This window comes from Dipodomys spectabilis, unplaced genomic scaffold (assembly GCF_019054845.1).
Source record: "Dipodomys spectabilis isolate Male_0828 unplaced genomic scaffold, ASM1905484v1 ptg000163l, whole genome shotgun sequence".
Lineage (NCBI taxonomy): Eukaryota > Metazoa > Chordata > Mammalia > Rodentia > Heteromyidae > Dipodomys > Dipodomys spectabilis.
The window spans coordinates 3079135-3102734 of record NW_024870840.1 but is presented as its reverse complement, the minus strand read 5'-3'; the positions used below and the strand labels follow the sequence as shown (position 1 = coordinate 3102734).

Below are 23600 nucleotides of genomic sequence, written 5' to 3'. Positions count from 1 at the left end.
TGCAAATCACTATCTTCAATTTAAAAAATAATCCAAACCTGTTTGACGTTCTAGTCAAAAATGGTTTCAGAGCAGGTAGGTCAGTACAAGCTGACATTTAATATAATTTGTTTACTTTGGTTTTGCTTTTAACACAACCAAGAAAAATAAGCTACTTACTATCTATCTGCTTAAACAATTTTAATGAACAGATGGAAATTTGAATTGAAGGTATATGTTTTTTATTCTTCCCCCCAAGACAATTATGGCACAGCAAGAATGTATTTTGAATAAAATATGTAGGGTAAGGGCTTTAGAAATATAGTTTTTCAGGAGTCTGAGAAAAAACTATGTCAGCTATGAACAAACTGTCCATATGTTTAAAAGCATAGATGCTAGTATGAGATTGATTATATGATTTCTATGGTTTAATTTGGAGAGAGCACAGGATTAGAGTTGAAAGTTCTGCTAGAACTTAACAAAAAAACTAAACATTGTTCAGGCTGTTGGTTTAAGTATGTGAAATTGTGGATAGTTGATTTTTATAGCTAAACAGGAAATAGAACGTAAACTGATGGAAACAAGGACCAGCTGAAAATAGAGAAAAACAGAAGTGACAGCAAGTACTCCAGAATTCCCCATTTTGAAAGTAAGAAACAAAATCTTTTCTGCTTACCCACAAGACTAAATAAATAAGTGACTAGAATTAACTAATCAGTGGATAGATGGAACCAATTTATTTTAAAGCAACAACCACCAAAACAAAAAGAATGTACTAATTCGAAACAAAGTGATATGATTTGGGTTCTTAACAGAAGATCTGAGAACACAGGCAAGAAAATTTGAATTGTGGAGCAAAGAATAAGAGATTACTACATGAAATCAAATTGCCAGAAAATGTTGCACACTCACAACTGAATGATCTAATTGATGAAGGCAATTCTACCATGTAGATACTGCTCACATAGTATTAACAGTTTATTCTATGTTTCAAGACTTCTCAACTCTTGCTCATAGGGCTGACTACCTAGAAGAAATTAGTACTGCCTAATAGGAGAGAAACATGTAGAACAATTCAGTACCCAAGGAAAGATGACAGTTTTGAAAGCAAGTTGTTAACGATACAAGTATAAACTTGTAGATGTTTGAGATGAGTGGTTATTTAACAAAAGAAAGAATTCATTCTCAACATTCTTTGGAAACACATAGTCTTTGAGAACTCAGTTATGATTACTTGAAATGGCTAATTAACTTCATTCCCATCTGGAGGTTTGTTTATCTGCCTTCCCTGAAGCCAGGGCCAACAATCTTAAAAGTTTTCATGGTATTTACTGCTTCTAGGAATTGGACTTACATATTTTTAGGTAAGCCAGTTTCCTTTTTGACTGTATTAATTAAAACTGTTTTGTTAAGTGAATATAAAGTAGACCTAAGTACAATTTGGAATAAATAAATGATGACTTCTCACAGAGATATTGTGCTGGTAAATAGAGAAATGAGGTTTGTTGGTTCATTGATTTTATGTGGCATCAGTTATGAAGTATTCCTTCTGATTATAGAGAATGCTGATTTTGAGATTCAACCAAAGCCTGGTGGCCCTGGCTCAAACCTCTATTTCTAGCTATCCAGGAGGCTGCTGTCTGATAGTTGCCATTTGAAGCCAGCCTGGGCAGGAAATTAAGCAAAAAAAAAAAAAAAAGCCAAAGTATAGTTGTTGCTCAAGTGGTACAGAGCTAGTCGTGAGCAAATGAGTTAAGGGACACGCGCAGGCCCTAAGTTAATGTTATAGTGCCAGCACACATAAATAGAGAAAAGAAGGAAGAAAGGAAAGAAGGAAGGAAGAAAGGAAGGAAGGAAGGTATGGTGGGTGAGAGGAAGGAAGGAAGGAAGGAAGGAAGGAAGGAGGGGAAGGAGGGAGGGAAATAAAGAAAGAAACAAGGAAGGAAGCAGAGAAAAGAGAAGAGAAGAGAAGAAATGCAAGCAAGCAGACAGGCAAGGGGAGGGGAAGGGAAGTCAGGGAAGGGGAAGGAAGAAGATGGGAGGGAAAAGACAACCAGGAAAAATACTAGCCCCAAGAAACAAATTACGTTTTTTTCTCATTAGTAGATTTATAGTGTGCAAGATTTTATGCAAAAAATACTTAATTCTTATTATTACATTTTGAATTTTGTAATAAAAATCTTGTAGAAATGTCCCTTGTCTTGTAACTATACCTTGACTTAGTTTTGGTTCTGTATTGGTTTACTTTCATTCCATGGAAGAGCAAAGCCTGTGATATCCACTGTTTACTCTGACCTTCATGCATTTGTCCATTTGAAACTGGATCGTAGATCTGAGTTGAGCAAAGCATAAGAATCAGCCTGTTGTTCTCTAAAGAAATCCATTGCTCTGCAGTCAATGACTAAAGTATTGGTGGCTTTGAGGAGCACTATATGTTTATCCCACTTATTAAAACAGATGCTTTTTCTTCTCTCAATTTCTTCTAGCCAAGCCATTGCTGGTTACGCGAGATGGTAATACAATTGTCAGTCAGCTTAACAAATCTTCTGGACAAGTTTTCCAATATTTCTGAAGGCTTGAGTAATTATTCTATTATAGACAAACTTGGGAAAATAGTGGATGATCTTGTGGAATGCATGGAAGAAAACCCAGCTAAGGTAAACATGCTCATGGGCATAGGTTTTTTTTTTTTTTTAATTCTCTAAAGCATATTAATTGATCATAAATATCTAATTTTGCATTGTTTCCAACTGTAAAATCAAAATTTAAAAGCATTTGAAGATATGCCCAGAAAACAAATGTTTGTAATTATATTGCAATACTAAGTAATGCACTTTCAGATTTAAATATTGTAATTAATGTAAAAATAAAGTTTCTTTACACTGCAATACAAAAAACATTTCTGCCTTTATTTTATATGTGAATGAAGTCCATACAACCTTACCCTTAAATTAGAATGTTTTTAGACAAAAAGTTCTTTATAGTGAACTCTTATACTTGTTATCTATAATATAATCTTCTCATAGGTGAAACAAGGAAGGGCCTCATAAGTCATTTTGAAATTGGTCATTACCAATGTCAGAATATATATGACATTATTTTGTCTTCTAAGCATATCGAATAGGCAGTTTATCCTATAATCTGAGATATTAAGTGTTAAGGTATTGGCTTGGATTCTAGGTCTATTGCAAATTATCTTTGTTTACCTAACCTCTCTGTGCCTTATACTAAAATAGGGAGAGAAGCAGAACCCGTCTGCTAAGGACTGACATGAGTGGATTTGTGAAGAGTGATTTGACAATATGTCTGACAAAATAAACATTGTTTACTGTACTGCTTCTATAATAGACTAGAGCTTGTGAGACTTGCTCTAATACAGAGCTAAAGTGGCCCAAGTTTTGCCTTCTAACTACTAGAAAACTAAACCCAAAAGTGTGCCTTTTTTAAATTGAAAGTTCTAAACCTAAACTGTCACCTTAGTACCTGAATTCTACCTGCTTCAGTTTCCACCTACTCTTTAAGATCCACCATCAGCCCCAACTGTGCTGGTCAGACTTGGAATTCCTTCCATATTAATAATCTAATTACTAATACTTTCCATTTCTGGTTTTTTTTTTTTACGCTTTCTAATTTCTGATGTCAGGATCCACCTTAAAATTAATGACAAGTTCACGTTACCAATCTCTGTTATCTCATACTACTTTCACAAATGGTATGCTGGGGCACTAGTAGAGATCACAAAAAGGTAGGATGTGTTTCATAAGTAGTCACAAAGGAAATAACACATGCATTGAGGTTTTAAAAATGAGCTAAGTAATACTGGGCAGAGCAAGTAACACTGTTCATTTTCTAATCATAATCTAATCTAATGGCACTTTGGCTAGAACCCAGGAGACTGCAAATGGTATTCCTCAGTTGTTTGAGAGAGTGAGTCAATGTATATAAAGCATGTAGACTACTACATAGTAACTTACATGTAGGTGTTTATTATTATCTCTTATTCTTTATAGCCATTCATTGATCAGTCCCTAAAATACAACATGATTTAATTTTATGAATTGTCTATAAATCAATCATACTATTCTTACTCTTTTGTGACTACTTTCTTTCACTTAGCATTGTTTATAAGGTGTACCAACTTTATATATAGCTATAATTAATGTTTACCACGGATAGAACATTCAGTTGATCCAGTATACCACTATTTATTAGGATAGTCTTCTGTTGAGGAAAAGGAAGAAGACTTTACTGCTAAGAAAATTCTTCTATATCTTACAATGTGCATTAGAAAATTTTTCACTAGAGTATTTGCTAAGAATGGGATTTCTAGATTGTAGGATGGACATGTCTGACTTTTCTCTATAATAGCCAATGTAACATGCAATACTAAATAAGAGTCCCCTTTGGTCCATATCCTTACCAATATTTACTATCATCAGATATTTCAAATTTTGGATTTGTGAGTATGTGTTATGGAGGTATCTTTTTAAAATAAGTGCAGATACATGAATGAGCATCTCTTTAAACAGTTGAATGGACATCTCTTGGAAAAAAAATCTTCCCAGTTTGTTGAGTTCCAAACCAACCCAAGAAGACTTGTCCTGCCTTACCAATTCGAATTATGCACACAAAGTCAACTGTCTAAAAGTTGAAATACTTGAGTCTTTGGTGAATGTCATTGTAGTCCAATATCTTGATTTCAAATTATAGTTGAAAAATACAATTTTTTTTCGGTTTTTCTTTTTATCCCTAGGGTGTAAAAGAATCATCTAGGAGGCCAGAACCCAGACTCTTTACTCCAGAAGAATTCTTTAGGATTTTTAATAGATCCATTGATGCCTTTAAGGACTTTATGGTGGCATCTGAAACTAGTGACTGTGCAGTTTCTTCAACACTGAGTCCTGAGAGAGGTAAAGCATCTAAGCATATCCAACTTAAATGCAGATATCAAGCTTGAACTTTATACCTGTAAGAGTGCATGTATGAATCAAATATATGTGTAGTTCTAGAAAGAAACATTTCTTTCTAAGTGAAAAAGCAAATATTGGTGGCACAAAAGGAAGTATATCGTAGACTGCTTGTGCACAATTCAGTACAATGCTCAATCACTTTTAGAAACAATGTGTGAAGAAACAATTTGAGATGATTGGTCCTCTTATCTGCTGTTTGCTAGTCATGAAAGTTCTATTATTCTTCCTTAATGTTCCCTTCTCACAGCTTTTCCTTAAGGATGTAGAGCTGGTTCTCTCCTTTCTTTCCCACCACTGTCCTAAAATCTTCATTGCTTTCACTTTGTGTAAATACAAATTACCATCTTGTTGTATTCATACTGATTAGCATACGTATGCAATAAGTCTTTGTTCTACCAGGCGACTGTGGTGAATTTCTTCAAAGAAAAAAATAGAGGACCAGGACACAGTATGAAATAAATAGGATGTAAACAATTCTGACTTGGGAAGTGCATCTGGCACCCAGATATACTCTTCACCTTTTGGGGACTCTGTGATTCATATAAGTCACCAAATAACACTGACACATTATTGCTTTCTATTTAGATTCCAGAGTCAGTGTCACAAAACCATTTATGTTACCCCCTGTTGCAGCCAGCTCCCTTAGGAATGACAGCAGTAGCAGTAATAGTAAGTACATGTACCTGATAAATGCATGCATGGCTCCAATTAGCCACTATAGGAGTATTGCATGGGCTTCAAAGGAAATTTATAAATTAATACTATTAATACTGTTCTATTCCTTTTATTTCACTTGCACTTCATGAGAAGTAAAGATCTGGTTTGTAGAATGGGGTTTCTCTGGAGTCTGAGATAATGCTAAGATGGTAGCTATATCTATATACATGGCATGGGATTAATTTTAGAAGTATGATTTAGACATCTATCATTATAGATTTAAAATATATTTTGTGGAGAATGTATCTGGCCAAAATGTAGGATTTTTTTTGTATGTGTGCATATGTTGGTCTTGGGCTTGAACTCAGGACTTGAGTGCTGCCTCTGAACTTTTCTGTGCAAGGCTAGTGCTCTGCTCTTTGAGCTCCATTTCCAACTTTTTGGTATATAATTGGAAATAAGGGCCAAGCCTTTCCTGACTGGGCTGGCTTCGAACTGTGTCCTCAGATTTCAGCCTTCTTAATACCTAGCATTACAGGTGTAAGCTTCCAGATGAAGATGTAAATTTTGAAGTATAAGAGTTGTCTGTGTAGAATTGCAAGGACATTTTCAGTTTTGTCTGCATGTCAGTATTTACCATCTATGTATTTGAAATGTGATGATTTTGTTGTTTGATCTTAAAGGTATATGTTGAAAGGGAATACATTTATTTTCCTGAAATTTTTGTCCTCTTTGGCCAAGTACCCACGTCCCTAGAAGACTAAGTCCTCTTTTCTAATTCATGAAAATTCATTACAAAGGTTACTGAATATATTGTGCCCTCTAGCCTCATGGAAGCTGCAGAAAGAAAATAGCTCTGGTGATCTTAGCTAAGAAAGGTCATCTGTATTATTATTAATGGGGCAGGCCTACCATGTGTTTAGGGACATAGAAGACCTCTCTGAAAATTAAAAAGGAAAAACAATGTATTACAAATTCACAATGGCTTGTCTTATATGCATAGTTTCTTCAAAACACTCTAAAAGGGTTTATTTTTATTTTTATTTTAGGAATTTTATGTTTAAAACTTGACCTGAACTGCGTATTTATAGTCTTTATTATTCTAAAAATAAATATTTATATGTTCCAGTGCAAGAGAGCATAGGATACTACCCAGAACTTTCTGAGTATAGTCTATAACATTCATTATTCATAGGACAGAATCTTCTAAAATCCAGAATTGCAAATTATATACATACTACAAGGGACTAAGGTCCTGTTTCTGTCTGGCAATTTGGGATCTTTCTTAGTAACTGGGAATATTATTACTCATTTCGAGGAAGCAGCTTTTAACTTCTTAAAATCTATTTACATTTCCCTGACTTTAATCTTTGTTGTTTCTTTTCTTCTACTTTGACTTGGGTTTACTCAATTTGTTCTTGCTTCTTTTCTTAAACTCAAGATCCTCCAACCTCTTTGATTCATGGATGATATAGAAGAACACAGTCTGTAATCTTTTGAAATCTTTTTAACATCTCTGCATTATTTTGTAGTGGCTTAGGAAGTAAAGTATGCATCTTAGAATTGTGGATTACAGTTTTTAAAAGATATATATATATGTATATGTGTGTGTGTGTGTGTGTGTGTGTGTGTGTGTGTGTGTGTGTGTGCATGTATATGTCTTCAAAGTTATAAACTCCATAAATACAATCTTAAAATTGTTGCTCTAAACATTAATATCTTTTAAAGAAAAGAAGAAAAAATGTGGCCGGGCACCGGTGGCTCACGCCTGTAATCCTAGCTACTCGGGAGGCTGAGATCTGAGAATCTCGGTTCAAAGCCAACCCCGGGCAGGAAAGACCATGAGACTCTTATCTCCAATAAAACACTCAGAAAACAGGAAGTGGTTACTGTGGCTCAAGTGGTAGAGCGCTAGCCTTGAGCTGAAGAGCTGAGGGACAGTGCCCAGGCCCAGAGTTCAAGCCCCACAACCCACAAAAAAAAAAGAGAGAAAAAAATGTTGCCTTTTATATTTGCACACATATTATTTCTTTTCATTCCATTTTATAAGTTCAAGTTTCTATCTGATGTTAATTCTTTCATGAGGGAAAACTTCATTTAGAACTTCTTATAGTACAGAGCTAGCAACAAATTCTTTATTCAATTAGTAAAGATCTATGTATTTTATTGCATTACATATATATTTTTTCAAATATTTGCTCTGCATTCTCTTGTTTATCTCCTTTTGAAATACAAAGCACACAAAAGACATAAGTCACAAACCTCTGCTCTCGCATTCCATTTTTTGCTCCTTCCTCTCCTATTCCCCTCCCTCTCTCCCCTTCCCACCCTTGAGGTCTTTTCTTTTCCGTCCTTCCCCTCCCTGTCTTCATATCCCTTCCCCTTTTTAAAGTTGATTTCTTCTCCCCAGCCTCCATCTTTTAAAAAATCAACCTTCTCTCCCCTCCCATTTCTTTGCCTTCTTTTCTTTCCCTTTTATTTCAGCATTGGAAACCAAAGGCCTTGAGCCTACTAGGCAGATGCTTTACCACTGAGCTACACTGCCCACCCTTCACATTCTCTCTGTTGTTCTTAGTGGATAATTTCTACTCTTCCGTTTTCCAGTTCATTGACCTTGTTCTTTATCACCTCTAATGTTGCTGTTTTTCATTCAGAAATTCATATTTTATTTCTATATTTGAATTTTATTTTCTGAATTTACATCCAAAACGATCTCCATATTTCTTCCCAGAGATGTTTTCCATCTGTGTATGTGTTATAATATTTCCTGTATTGTCCCTTACACATAGAACTGTTCTAAAATTCTCATTATCTAATTTCAACAGGTAGGCCATTTTAGGCCCCTTAATTTGTTGATCACATGGGCTTTTAAAAGATTACTAATTTTTTAAAATATTGTGAATATTATTGATGCTATGTTGCTGAGCATATTCTGGATTTCATTGCATTCCTATAGAAATGATTGAGTTTTGTTCTGGTAGGAGGTTTACTTACTGGCAGACGAGCTGCACTTTTCCGCTAGTCTTGTTTCTTAACTTACTTGGGGACAGGGAGAGAGTATCCTTACTCTTGAGGCATGGAATTTTTGAGACATCTCTAGGGGGCTGAAAAAATCTCAACCATCTTGCTTATGAGAACTCTTTTGACCCCTCCCCCCATGTGTCTTCTAAGGTCAGTGCTTCCTGGGAGCTGTGTTCCTGCCAGGTTTGGGGATGATTCCTGGTGTGTGTACAAGCTTATTTGTTTAGTAGCTTAAGGAGTCTTGTCTGGGGATTTGTGGTACTTCTTTGTGCAGCTCTCTTCCCTATCCAAATAACCCGACTCTACAATCCTAGCCAAGTCATGAAACAGAAACTTCCATCTCTGGCTCCTTGTTGCAGTGAGAACATTGGGTTTCCTTCAGGTTCTGAATTCCACACATCAGTCTGAAAATGCATGTCCACAGGAGAAGTAATATTGGCCACTGTAGAAGGGGACACTGAGGGACCTTTCTCTTTGTCCTCCTTTTTCCTGCAGGAGGGCTGCTGATGAATCTTAGATTCCAGAACTTTACTGGCCTGTGGACAGTCAGAGTAGTGACAACGACAGTGAGAGTCAAGTCTCTTAACACATTATCCATCAAGGGGAGTACAAACATCAGTAGCCAATTTATTCATTTATAAATTTTGATATTAAATTACTAAAATAATAGAGACTGCTTATAACTCCAAATCTGTTTTTTTCAAAGAAAGCATCTTTATGGATGTTTGGGAGATCTCAGACTGGCCCATTTAATCATATATATATATATATATATATATATATATATATATATATATATATATATACATATACACATAGATATTAAGATAGCTGTATTACAATGAAATATTATTTCAGTTATACTCAATCTTATTTTATAACTGAAGATTGTTTTTTGGATGTGTGAAAATGTTCATATTGAGTTGTAATATGAGGTGACTGGGTATGTCATGTCGCAGTAGGATGAGTGATGGGCCAGAACTGTAAATCAATCAAGAGGGAAATCTATGATTATGGAAATAATGACCATATTTCCCACAACTCCCTTTCTAAACCCTGCACTTAACTATATCTTCTTCCTTTGCTGTTCTCTCCCTTCCAACACACACACCCACTCCCATACACACACAAACATCTTATGAGTAGAATCTCTTGGGAAACATAGGCATCATAAAATTATGTAATCCATGTTTACATATGTTGGGAGCATGTACAATTCCTGGTTTTCTTTTCTTTTCTTTTCTTTTCTTTTTTTTTTTTTTTTGTTGGTCGTGGGGCCTGAACACTAGGCCTAGGCACTGTCCCTCAGCTCTTCAGCTCAAGGCTAGTGATCTATCACTTGAGCACAGTGCTACTTCTGGCTTTTTCTGCTTATGTGGTGCTGAGGAAGCGAACCCAAGGCCTCATGCATGCAAGGCAAGCACTCTACCACTGAGCTACCTTCCCAGCCCACAATTCCTGTTTTTACTACAGTAGATCAGATCTGTTTCATACTTCTTGTGGTAGATCTATGGGTTTACTTTTCCCTCTGAATGTTGATGTACACACAGTAGCTACATTCTTTTATGTTACACACTTTAGGAATGTTAGATTCGACATGGTAAGATTAGACAAAAGGAGTTTACATTCTGAGTTTATCTCTTGAGTTTAGATTCTGAACAAATAATTGTTGGAAAATAATAATTTCTCCCAAAGAAAACTGTAAATGCAACTTTCACAAAATGTCCAATATTCATCAATGTTTCTAGGAACCTGTTTGCCCTTTGTATAGAGACACGTTGAAAGCGGTCAAAATAATTTCGTGTTGGGTCTTCCAGACCTTTGCTGTTTCTTTTTCTTTTTGTTTGGTTGAGAGTTTGCATTGGGGTGTGGACTCAGGACCTCATGCTCATTTGGTCGCTTGCTTGGCTGGCACTCTACCACCTGCGTGATGCTTTCAGCTCCTAAGTTTCATGTTAGAGGACTCTTGAAGAAAATGTATTTTATTTAATTTGAGACATTCTGGTATTCATGCATGAGCGAGACAAGACCAGGGAAGAGGTATTAAAAGCCAATTCCAATTGCTCACAAAATTATATATTTAAGCCTCATTATGGTAAGATGAAACTGGTGTCTATAGCCATCTTTTAGCATGAGAAAGTGCGAAGCATTCTTATGTAAAGAGTAAGAAATTAGATCTATAGTTCACAGCACAGTTCTTAGCACTTCTTGGCATCTAGAAAGTGTATATTGAAGAGATGAAGAAACAAGCAACCGTGATTCTAAGCATGGGACACCTGAAAGTACTGTACCTGCAGTGCACACTAAACTAATACTTGCAAAAGGCCAAGTGTGCATGAATGCATACAGCCCAGATTATAGGTGCTGTCTTTAAAATTGAGTAGGCAAGGGTTCAAGATGCTCAGAATGCAAAAGTCAAAAGATATTAGAAGATAAATATATAAAAGGTAGATTTATTGGATAGCAGAAATTGTGTCCTACCACTCCAGGAATGTACCAACTCTGTGTTCTACATGCATGAATCTTAACCAAGTCCTATCTTTCTGTCTGTGAGGTTTTTTTTTTTTAAGCAATGTATTCATTTTCTGGAGATTATGTGGATTTATTGCCTTGTACAAATAATACTCAGCAGAAAAATCAGCTTTTTACAATACCTTAAACAGATGTAGGCCAGAATACATTATGGAACAGTTGGGAACAACCACAGTGTAGGAGGAAAACATCTGAGATGTCACCACTGTACTCTTCAATTGCAGGGAAGGCTGACAATTCCACTGGAGACTCTGATCTACAATGGGCAGCCATGGCCTTGCCAGCATTCTTCTCTCTTGTAATTGGCTTTGCTTTTGGAGCTTTGTACTGGAAGGTGAGTCTGACTATTCTGGTTAGTATTTTTTCTCTACTCTTGATCAACTTCACATATTTACTAGTTCATGCTATATACACATGTACACTTAATAAATTTCCACTTTCCAAGACAAGATGCAGTTGAGAAAACAATGATGCTTAACTTCTAGTCTCAACAAAATTACAATATTAGAAATGTTTCCACCATTCTTCATTATGCTACAGCAGAATTGTGCTCTAGCAATTTTTTAGCATTATGCTTTGGCGATAACCCAGAAAATGCACACCCAACATTTAATAGCACTGAGTTAAATATAAAAAGGAAGAAAATCTGCTGAAAAATCATATGATGGGCTTAAAAGCCAAATAGAGATACCATTTGTATAACTGCTACTTTGAATTTCTGTTCTTTTGTTCTCATCTTGGTGAAGCCTGTCTTAAATTTTTTTAATGTGCTAAATCATCGTGACTCAGCTTTTAGAAATCTCTTGAATTTAATTGCCATTTAAATTTGACAGTTTACTTTTTACTCTTTCACCCCCCAGCATCTTCTAAATATGGAGTTGATAACACATGTACTTTTCATAGTCTTTTATTGCAAAACTGTTTTGCATGCTGAGAAAAACTCATTGGAGTGAAATAACACTGAAGATGTAAGCTAACCTCTTAAAGATTAGAGCAGCCATTTTTACAGCATGAACCATTGTTCTTTTCACAGAAGAAACAACCAAGTCTTACAAGAGCAGCTGAAAATATACAGATTAATGAAGAGGATAATGAGATAAGGTATTTTGTTTTGCTAAATGTTCATAAGTAAGTTTGACAGTACTGTTGCTTGTATTGTGCATGTGGATTTTTTTTAATGCTTTTAAAGAGTTAGTCACATATGGTCCCAAACAGTGTATCCCAAATCTCATTTTCCTGACTTTTGACTGTCTCTTCACTCCTAGATCATTGTACCTGTCAAATACCTTCACATGCATGTCTCTGAAAGCAGATTTGCTTCCCTCTCTCTTTCTATACCATTATGAAGACGTCTGAGATATCTGATTTCTTATGTTTGGCAATAGTTATCTTCAGCCATGTCTGTATGATCTGTTTGCTGAACTACCACCACCAAATCTATTATTTAGGCTTTGTAAATTTAGTCTCTGTTATAGCCCTCTTGTAACCTTTGATCACAAAGTCACTTTCTTCTCAAAAATACTTTCTCTTCCATCAGTAATGTATTCTTTAAATTCATTCTGGTTTTCATTGCCCTCAATTTCTCCAAAGCCAAATATATTGTTTCAAGATATTTTTCAATTTACTAAAACTGGTGGGATAACTCATCCATAGTACAACACATTTGCCCTGCACTAAAAATTTCATTTAAATTTGGTTATCCTTTTCAGTGTGTTGTATCGTATCATGCCTGTCTGTATAAATTAAATGTACATATACTAAGTGCATACAAGCATTTTTAGTACATACATAAAAAGAATTTTTTAAGTACTTAGGAAGACTATGAAGGTAAACTTCAACCAATTTCACAAACTTTTGCTACTATATTTACGGAAACAAAAACCAAGCCTTTTACAATTTCCAGATCATGGTATATTTCAGAATCTCTGTCCAAAAGCAAATGAGTATTTCTCTTGTTTTTCAGTATGTTGCAAGAAAAAGACAGAGAGTTTCAAGAAGTGTAATAGCGGCTTGTATCAACACTGTTACCTTCATACATTGGTAAGTTGTTTTAGAAGTTCAGCTGAAGCTGGGTGGCTCATGCCTGTTATCCTAGCTACTCAGGAGGCTGAGATCTGAGGATCACGGTTCAAAGCCAGCCCAGGCAGGAAAGTCCGTGAGCCTGTTATCTCCAATAAACCACTAGAAAACCGGAAGTGGGCTGTGGCCAAGCGGTAGAGCGCTGATCTTGAGCTGAAGAGTGCAGGGATAGCGCCCAAACCCAGAGTTCTAGCCCCATGACCGACTAAAAGAAAAAAATAAGTCCAGCTGAAGTAGTTAGCAAAACTACATAATATCTGAGCAGGTCAAAATTAGAAACAAACTTTATTATTATGTCCTGGATCAAGTAGATGTCAGAATGTTAGCTGAAGTTGTTGCATAATTAAATGGGGCCTAGCTCACTTATCCTATTCTCAAGTTTTGAAAAACAAGCAGGGTTAGTTCTGAAGTGGATCCATCTTCAGTGAGAGCCATATAAAGAACTAACAGTTCTTCTTTTATTTGGTATGATTTTTGGAGACTGGAAAATTTATTAACTGAAGGAAATAGAAAGAATTAAGACAAAAACAAATGTTAAAACAATAAATGTGATTAAAATCAAGTTAATTTAGGTGTGGCTACCACAAGAAGTCAGTATCCTATTTGGTAGATGCTGAAAAGGAGAAAACCAAAATGTTTCTCTGCCATTTGAAGGAAAAGGAAGAAAAAGTGAGAGTATCTTAAAAGTAGGGGAGTAAAACTGTGAAGGCTACCTTCCTCGGGATGGCTCCTCGGTGAATGTGTAAACCAGTGACAGATACTTGCAGTGACTGTGTGATTTGAGAAGGACTGGTAGAGAAAGGAGAAAAAACTGGTGGTAAGCTGGGCGTTGGTGGCTCACACCTGTAACCCTAGCTACTCAGGAGGCTGAGAGCTGAAGATCGTGGTTCAAAGCCAATCTGGGCAGGAAAGTCCATGAAACTCTTATCTCCAATAAACCACCAGGAGAAAACCGGAAGTGGCACTGTGGCTCAAATGGTAGAGCCCTTGCCTTGAGCTGAAGAGCTCAGGACAGCCCCCAAGCCCAGAGTTCAAGCTGCATGACTGATTTTAAAAAAAGAAGAAAAGAAAAGAAAGTCTGGTATTCATTAGCTCCTATGTATTTACTGGCTTTGTTTTTTTAGGTCAGACCAGTTAGCAGAACCCAGAATGGCATTAACTTGATCCTTTACCGATTCATTCTCTCCCTTACTTTCACTTCTTCCTGCTTATCAATTTTGGAGCTGCTCCTTGAGCCCTGATTACACTTAACATAAAAGGGTAGGAATGTTCCTTGTCCTAACACAATTCTTTCTGTGCTATTTTTTTTTCCAAAGCTAAATACATTGTTTCAAGATACTGTTCAATTTACTAGAACTGGTGGGATAACTCACCCACTAATATCTGAAGGTCACTTACTGTCTTCAATTATTACTGATACAATCTCTTCCTTTTCCTAACAGGTCACTGTCCTCTCAGCCTTCCTTTCTGTCCCAGATTCTAAAATTATCTCCAGATTGACACTTCCCTAGGAAAGCGGGGCCATAGAGTCTTTTGCTTCTAGCTTTAGCAGCTCACTTTAGTTGTTGTTGTTGTTTAAGACAAACTTGATACATTATGATGTAATAATTCCTCCACCTGTTTCTTTACTAACTCTAGACCACTTGTGAAACATTCTCTTTTTTTGTTTCCATTCCCTTCTAACTAAGCTCAGTTTTTCTGTCCAATAAAGGCAAATGGCTAGAGCTGCCTCTAACACTTTTTACTTTTCTGGAGCAATGCTTCCCAAGCTGAAATCATTTTTATTCCTGGAAACATTTTTCTCCCACCTGAACCCCAACACAAGCCTTAACATTTCTTCTCTAGTTGCCATTTAATTCCATTAGGCATCCACAAACCACATATTAAATGGTTAATTGCATCTTAAAAACTCAAGAAATGTTCTGTTGTTGGTTTAGGGTTGCATGGCTGGGACCCTGCTTTGGCACAGTCTTCAGTCCCGTGGTTTTTAGTTGTGGTATTTGTCTAGTGATATTTGGAGAATGGATTAGGATGGGGAAACTCAGGAAACTTGTTTAGGAGGAAAAAGATGACATTTTAAAGCAACCGTAGTCAAAAAGCTTATTCAGATTTCTACTAGTTAAGTAACATGCAAATACAGGACCTGGGATTGTCTGCTTTTTACTACTGCAATGCTGATTCTTAAGAAATGTTTGTTGAGTGAGAGACTAAGAGAGTGAATAAGGCCTAAAGTAAAAGGATAGCCAAGTGGTGAGTTTTTCAGAAAGTAAAAGAATTGCTTTTAAGTCGTATCTCTGTAGACGTACATGTGTTTAGTTGGCTAAGTCTTGTCAGTGGGACAGCCAGGTGGTTTATGGTGGTATGGATAATTTACCATTAAATCAATACTACAAAAGTATGAAATATTACTCATGTACCAGATGACAACTCAAATAAGACAAACAAGAAGCCCAGAATAGTTCAGAAATGAAATCACCACACTGACTAAGGAGTTGTGGTGAGCTGGATGGTGGGATAGCTGATGGGTGACGAAGTCCACGACTAATTTTCCTTCCTAGAAAGCCTCACTCATCACTTCTGGCAAGACTCGAGGCAGCTACCACCTTCTCCAAAGTCCAGCTTCCCATTAAACTAATCTCTATTTGTGGTCCTCCAACTACATTTTATACAAACTTGGTAGGGCATTCCCATGTTTAGTTATATATGAGTATAGAAACTGTGAGTTCTAAGAGGACAGTGTTTATTCTATATTTAATTTTAGAAAGCAGGCCAACTACATCACTTACATTTTGTACCTATAAGCAATGGATATTTGTTGAATAAATGAAGAGATGATTTAATAAGATTGTCTTCAACTCACAATAAAAAGTCTTACGCAGAGAATTGCAATAGTATAAGAAAATTAATAGAGATGAAAACTCAATTTTGAGTATATGTATGAGTAAATAAGAGTTCAAATACAGAGGGAAAATAGTCTAAAAGTCCAGGGAAAGGCAGCTCATCATCACAAATCTGCAAACCACAAATTCAAATATAAGTCAAAATCAAATCATAAGTCATGATTGATTCCAATTGTAATAGAATAAAAAGTATTACTGTCTTAGAACCAGCAGAGGTTTAAAGCCCTCCAAGGGACTGGATGTGGTGAAACACACTGGTAATCCCAGCTATTTGGGAAGCTGAGACAGGAGGATTGAAATTTCAAGGCTAGTCTGAGAAACTTAGCAAGACTTTCCAATGCTGCTGCTGATGATGATAGAAATAGATGAAGAAATAGTTCAGTGGTAGGTACTTGCCTAACATGTATGAGGCCCTGGGTTCAATTCCCCCATGCTGAAAAAAGAAAATAAGACCAAACCATACAACTAACACTTCTCCAAAAAGTATATTCTTTTTTGAGATGGAAAGGTTTTGTTGTGCAAAATATAACATGGTAGAAAAATATCTTTTAAAAAAAGAATAAATGTAAAAAACAGCACCAAGACAGAAATGCATATATATATATATATATATATATATATATATATATATATATATATATATATATATATTAGATGTAATTTGGATTACAATCACTTGCTTGGTTAACAGCAAAGGGAAAAAAAAGGGAACTATTCTGATCTGTGGCATGGATTCTGTCCTATAGTAGAAGGTTCACCTACTAAAGCAAATTAAATCATGACAAATATTGGAAGAGTAGGATGGGAAATATACACAGTACTTAACTCTCCAAAGGAAATCATCTATAATTTGGAAAAAAAATAAAGAAGTGAGAAAGTATAATATTTTAAATGTAACAGGGGAAATGTGAAAAGGAATTAAGTAATGAAGAAACAAACAAAAACATTGCTTCTAAGAAAATAATGTATACCAAAGTTTTTTCAACACCAAACATGACAACATTCACCTGAAAAGTTAAAAATTCACTTTGTGATCTATCTGGTGTCAATGGCCCTTATGTGGCAGAACTCTTCAGCATTGGGTTGTATATGGCACAGCTTATAAGAAAGAAACAAAATAGGAATAAGTTACATTAAAAGCTTCATTTATGTTGGAATATTATGGGAAAATATTGCTCTTTATTCTTCCTGCAAATGTGATTCTAGCAAACTCTTGTAGGTACATTAGTGGTATGATAACTTAATGGCACTGAGTGTTGTCCTCAAATTGCTTGGCGCCTACAAAAAGAAATAAGACAGCCAGGCACCGGTGGCTCATGCCTGTAATCCTAATTCATCAGGAGGCTGAGGTCTGAGGATCGCAGTTCAAAGCCAGCTTGGGCAGGAAAGTCCGTGAGATTCTTATCTCCACTAAACCACCAGAAAACTTGAAGTGGCTCTGTGGCTCAAGTGGTTGAGTGCTTACCTTGAGCTGAAGAACTGAGGGACAGCACCCAGGCCCAGAGTTCAAGCCCTCAAAACAAAACAAAACAAAACAATGACACATGGAAAACAATTTAAAAATTAAGTTTGATTAGTGATCAAATATGTTCAGGTGGAGCTGCAAAGAACAGTTGGGCTGGAAACCACACATTTTGAATTTGAGAGTTATCGATAAATAATCTGAAGACTTACTATTTTCTTGACTTCTTCAAGCATGCTATGTCTAGAAAGTAATTCTCATGACAGTTGGGCATGTGGAAAGACAGATAAAGGAAAAATATTTTTGAAAAGCCAACTAAAATTGCCCTATGACTCTGAACTATGAGATAAATTGACTTTAGAATTAAAATAAGGACCAGCTCAACTCCAGCTTGGACATTCAGGCACATAGGACTTTGGAATGGTAGATTACCAAATGTCAGGGTCTCTGACAGTTGACCAGCTATTTCCTAAACATTTTGGAAGCTTGTGAATTTTGTTTCTGAGCTATCATTTTTTAGCAACCTCTCAATGTAAAGGACTAGAACAGGTGAGACCTGAGTTCAAACCTTGGCTTTACAACTTAACTAGCTGTAGGATCCTAGGTGAGTCAGTCATTTCACCCCCACTTTTCTCATATGCAGTCATGTGACACAGAGCTGTGTTTCAGACACCAGTGTATCACATGTGCAACAGTGGTCCCATATGACTATAATATGGCCTAGGTTTGGAACACGCTATGTCATCTAGGTTGGGTAGGTACTTGATAAAGTTTACACAACAGAACCACTGAGGGACTTATTTCTCAGAATGTATCCCTATCATTAAAGTGACACATCACTGTATAATGAGATGGTTATAAAAATCCAGGGCATCATTATAAAAATTGTCATTATTTTTTTCCTGCCAGAAAACAGTTGTCAGCGTTCAAGTTTATTTTCTTTTATATTTAAACTTGCTTTTCTACCTTTAAGTCTACCATTTCAAATTAATCATTATTCAAAAACCAAATCCTTTTCTCTCCATCATTCCCTTTTGTCTGTCTAACTGTGCTTTATTCTCCATCCTACACACACTTCCTTGGTGATTCTGGGGTTGGAAGCCTTTTCTGGGAGCTTACATTCTAAAGAGAGGAATCAGAAAATGAGCACTAAGAAAGACCATCTGAGCTGTTACCTGTTCTTAGGGAGAGCACAGAGACTGGCTGATCATCACAGCTAAGAAAGAAGAAATTACGTAGCTCATTTAGGCTAAGCAGAGTATACAATGGGAGTCTGTTTTTCCTTCAGGAATCTTAGATAAATTCAGCTAGTGAGAATAAAAAAGAAGGCAGAAAGTGAACCAACCTTAATCTCTCTCTCTCTCTTCCCCCCTCCTTCTCTCTAGGCTGGTAACAGTTCATGTTTGCTTCATAAATGAAGCAGCTTTAAGACAAATTCCTATTCTGTCTGAAATGACAGACCTCATCTTTATCTGTTCTTGCTACCCATGATGATTCAGAAATTGGAACAGAGTGTTTTACTGTGAAACTGGCCTGGAATTAATCATCTGTAAAGAAGAATTTGCGAGGAGCAGGACTCTGTTTGAAGGACCTGGGGGTCTTGTGGTCTCATTCAGAACTTGGAAGTCATGATGGGAGAGAAAACCCATTTTCCCAGTCCACGCACACACCATTTGCATGGCTCCCGAAATGTCTAAGTGCTGAAAAACAACACGTGTGCTTTACTCTTCAGTTACAGCCTGCAGCTTGTAGTTAGCCGGGTCTCTGCAAGTAGATTTCAGCCTGCATAGTGAGGGGAGGGGGGGATTACTTTTTTTTTTCCTCAAAGGGATCTAGAAAACAAGTACAAAAACAAACAAACAGACTGTAGCATCATAGAGCGGAAAGAAATAGGAACTATGATTGGAGAAATCATGTCAGCTCTGTAATTGCTGATTAAGGAGAGGGGTCTGATCTTGGCATCTTCCTGGTGTAGACCATGTACAGCCACATCCCACTAAAACAATGAACACAGCTAGCTTGTTTTGCCCAGGCAAAGGATCCAGTACTGAATTCGAAATGTGATGCTTTGATATAGGGAAGCCTCTCAGAAGAGTCGTCGCAGGATGAAGCTATGAACACTGACCAGCAGAAGAATGTGCTGTAGGGGACATTTGGCTCCTGTAGTGAAGTCGTCATTTCCCCTTGACCACTCTAGAGTATGTACATCGTGTTTGCAAACTATATTATGACACGTTTATATTCTAGAACTGTTACAGACTTCATGAAATTGGACTTGGGAGAGAATGACGAATCTATGAAGGTCCTGTTTTTAATGTCCATCATGGGAGAGAGTATAAATAAATTATGATATTTAGTGTCTAAGGTTAGGAAATGGCACCCACATGCTGTAATGGGTGTTGAAAACTGGGTTACTTGGATTTGATAAGAATGCAAAGAATCAGGAAACTTTAGTTATTTATAGTATAATCACCAGTATCTGTTTAAAGGAACCATTTATTTAAAAAAAATCAGGCACTCTGTATTAAGATTTATGAATTAAAAATAAAGAGAGCTTTATGTAGTTATGCATGTCAGTTTGCTATTTAAAATGTGTGACAGCATTTGCCATATTGAGTCAATTTGACAGGAATTTTCAAGGTGGGCATCATACTTTTAAATTAGACTCCGTAAGACCTGAAGTGAATTCCCCGTACCATTTTTTATAGTTGAGAGAATGCATAGCCAGTCAAAGAATAACTTTTCTTCACATCTCACATTGATGAAAGTTCTTTTAACATATCATGAACAAACATATAAAAGAATCTAAAGGTTTTCATTCTGACTTCATCCCGAGACAACATCATTAACCATGCGCTGTAACCATAAGACAATTTTCAGTGTATTTATTCAAGTATGGCATGAAAACTGTTACCTTTCTGTTGGTTTAAAAAATCCAAGAAGTTCTAGTATACTTGGATGTTAGCTTATATTCAAAGCTAATCCAAGTACGACTCCAGTATGTGGCCTTTGCTCTTTTTTATACCAAAGAGAGCAGGTGATTTCTATGGTCTTTTTCTTCTCTAAAGTGCTGTGTTTCCTCAGGCACTCAGCATTTTCTCTAAAATGCAAGTGCAGAGGGAGGCTTTATCAACTTGTTCATGCTCTCAGACACACCATGATTCATCATAAAATTAGTAGATCATTTTAATTGCTGGAAGGACCTATCTCAGTATGTGGCAATGGTTTTATGGAGGGAAAATAGGCATAGGTTAACATAAGTAATATGTGTAAGTATGTAGAGATTATGAATATTAATACTTCTCAGACTGATGCTTTGATTTATTTATGCAGTGGTTTCAGTTTGCTAGGGCCTATGAGAATGCTATTTACTGAACTTGAAAGTACAGTAAATATACTTTTGTTCTCAAAGTTGTGCTTTAACACTCAACGACCTTGTCTTAATTGTGCCAAGTAACAAAATTGAACAGGTTATATAACATTTGACACAGTAGGAGAGAGAGAGATGTGTCTTGCCTAATACATGTGTTAGCTCATTGGGAATTTAGATACTAAGTTTCAATAAAGCATTTGAACAATGAAAACAAAAACAAAAAGGCTGAACATTTCTTTGGATGCTAGCTGCTTGGACAGTATCTATGTCATACCCATTTCCAGACTGAAAAATATATATGTGCTTATTTTAATTACTTGTATGTTTAGAATATCTTTTTACATAAATTATGAGATGATAAACCATGAAATAACCTTTTAAATTGATGCCAGATTTCTGATAGTTCTCTTTTGTAATGTTTCAAACTTGCCTTTTAATTAAAATGAACTCAGAAGTATGCAGATTCTAAATTATACTGAAAACTGTACCTTTGGTAGAAACAAGTCCTATCACAAAACTAGCTCTGGGATTCATAATGAGGACTGCCCAGTCATACTGAAGTAGTTCTGAAGTTTTTATAATCTAATGGGCCTATCACACTGCCACTTTTAATGAGTCAGATACAATTTGATTTTGTTTTCAGTAACATAATGGCACAAGTAACCTATACTCTTAAAATGAAAATGATTGTAGACATGAAAAATATTAATATAAAAAGTATATAGCCATAATACAGTACTTGCTTTTGGTAGGAACCAAACACATTTCTATGGAGCATTAGCATACTTTTGAGACACCCTGTTGAGTAATACGTGAGCAGAAAGTCCATTCTGAAACTGTGGATATTTCCCAAAGTGTTTTGATTTCAAGATTTAATCTTGATACAAATCATTTAGCCATACTTAATTTGCTTTCAGAAGTATATTCTTTCAAAAGGCAATTTAGCTTAGTGGAATAGATGCTGAGCAAGACTACTAAAAGAACCTAGAAGAACCTATTCTGCCAACATCTAATATGGTAAATGACACCCCTCCCCCAATCCCACTTTGTATCTCAATTTTATATTGTGTGTAGCATCTCAGGGGGTCACTCCTTAGAGATGAGCCCTTGTTGCTCTGTGACTGACAAAATAGATAAAATAGAGCAGAAATTGCCCCATACAAAGCTTCCAACTCTGATCTCTGAATAAACAACTTGACCATAAATAAATCCTTGCTGTTTTGTTTCTAATGTAAAAATAGAGTCCATTAGTAAAAGTGAAATTCAGTCTCAAGTACAGTGAATCGGATAACCATTTACACAAGAGATGGCTTTTCCCTCTGTTTAAGTAAATGTTTGGGATCATTTCTGAAGAATAAAACTAATAGTGCATTTTAGTCAGGAACCAATGTCATAAGCTGTGCATGACATTTGGAAAGGCACCAGTGGGTACTTAAATGTTCTAATTTTAATGAATGCTAAGAGCAGAAGATATGAGATACCAAGTTTCCTACTGCCAAAGGATATTTTATGACTAATTTATGAAAGGATAATTCATAAATTACAGATAAAATTGGAAAGGGGGACAAGAATTTAAAAGAAGCTAACTTATCTTTGAACAGATTAGTCTTATTGAAATTATTATCACTTTTTGAAACTGGTTTTAACATCCATCCATCAGAGTAAAATTTATTTATGGTGTTTGCTTATAAAATTCATGGTGTTAGTGTTTTCTGTTAACTAGTCTTGAGATGCCTCTGTAAAGGTAAATCATGGTACTTTCGTGTCATAATAAGATGTTCTAGAACTGATCCAATGTTTCCCAAGCATTGTTAATGTGTAACTGCCATTTCCAACCGCATTCTTATAATATTTCTGAAAATAAAATTACGATAATAGTCGTTTAAAACTATGAACCATAGTATTTTAATTTACTTGATTTCCAAGCTGTAAGACTTCTTCAATATAATTTTCCAATCAAAGTAGTCTATTCTCCTATATGGTAAGGATTAATGTGTGATTGTAGGGTCCGCTTGCCACTGTTAAATAATGGACTTGAAAAGTATTTGGCATTTAGATGGATGCGCAGATTTACTGCTAGTTCAGTCATAGATTGCAGTTTGCATATTGTAATGTAAATGTATGTCAACACTATTCTAAATAGTTTTATTATGACTGAAGTTTAATTAAATAAAAAGGTTGTAAAATGTGATGTGTATGTGTATATACTGTATGTGTACTTTTTAAAATAGGTATATGTCCTGACCCTTTTTATACAGGTTTGAATTTGAAATTACATTATATATACATATGCTTTATTGTTCTAAATAAAGAATTTTATGCACTCTCCTAAATTTGCCCTGTCATTTGATCTCTTAAGGTTATCACACATGTTCCCAGCATTGATGAACATTTATTAAGAGAAAACTAAGTTTACTTTATTATTTTTTAAATTTAACTATGAAAATTTCTATATTTTAATTTACATTAATTCTAAGAAATCTCTATGAATTGAGTTATGTACACATTTAAATGACTAAATATATATATATTCACTTATATATAGTCATTCATACACACATATACACATTGACATCCAGTTTTTATAACAGCATGCAGTTGTTATATGGCAAAAATAAAAATTTAAT

The 23600-nt window shown here is 35.7% G+C and overlaps 1 protein-coding gene across 4 annotated transcripts in view; it reads left to right on the top strand.

The window, feature by feature from the left end:
- The window catches only part of Kitlg (KIT ligand), an 85188-nt gene that overhangs the window by 55856 nt on the left and 5732 nt on the right, over positions 1–23600 (top strand). The window contains exons 4-10 of one of the 4 annotated variants that reach the window (XR_006149514.1): positions 2466–2636; positions 4733–4889; positions 5535–5618; positions 11384–11493; positions 12193–12260; positions 13123–13199; positions 18986–19197. Coding sequence is in view for 3 of the 4 variants with exons in the window: in XM_042693175.1 (XP_042549109.1) it covers positions 2466–2636; positions 4733–4889; positions 5535–5618; positions 11384–11493; positions 12193–12260; positions 13123–13162 (630 nt within the window). In the remaining variant the exon portion in view is untranslated. Of the gene's footprint in view, positions 1–2465; positions 2637–4732; positions 4890–5534; positions 5619–11383; positions 11494–12192; positions 12261–13122; positions 13200–14680; positions 14778–18985; positions 23300–23600 lie in introns of those variants that run through there. The other 3 variants (XM_042693175.1, XM_042693176.1, XM_042693177.1) reach the window with 3 other exon arrangements.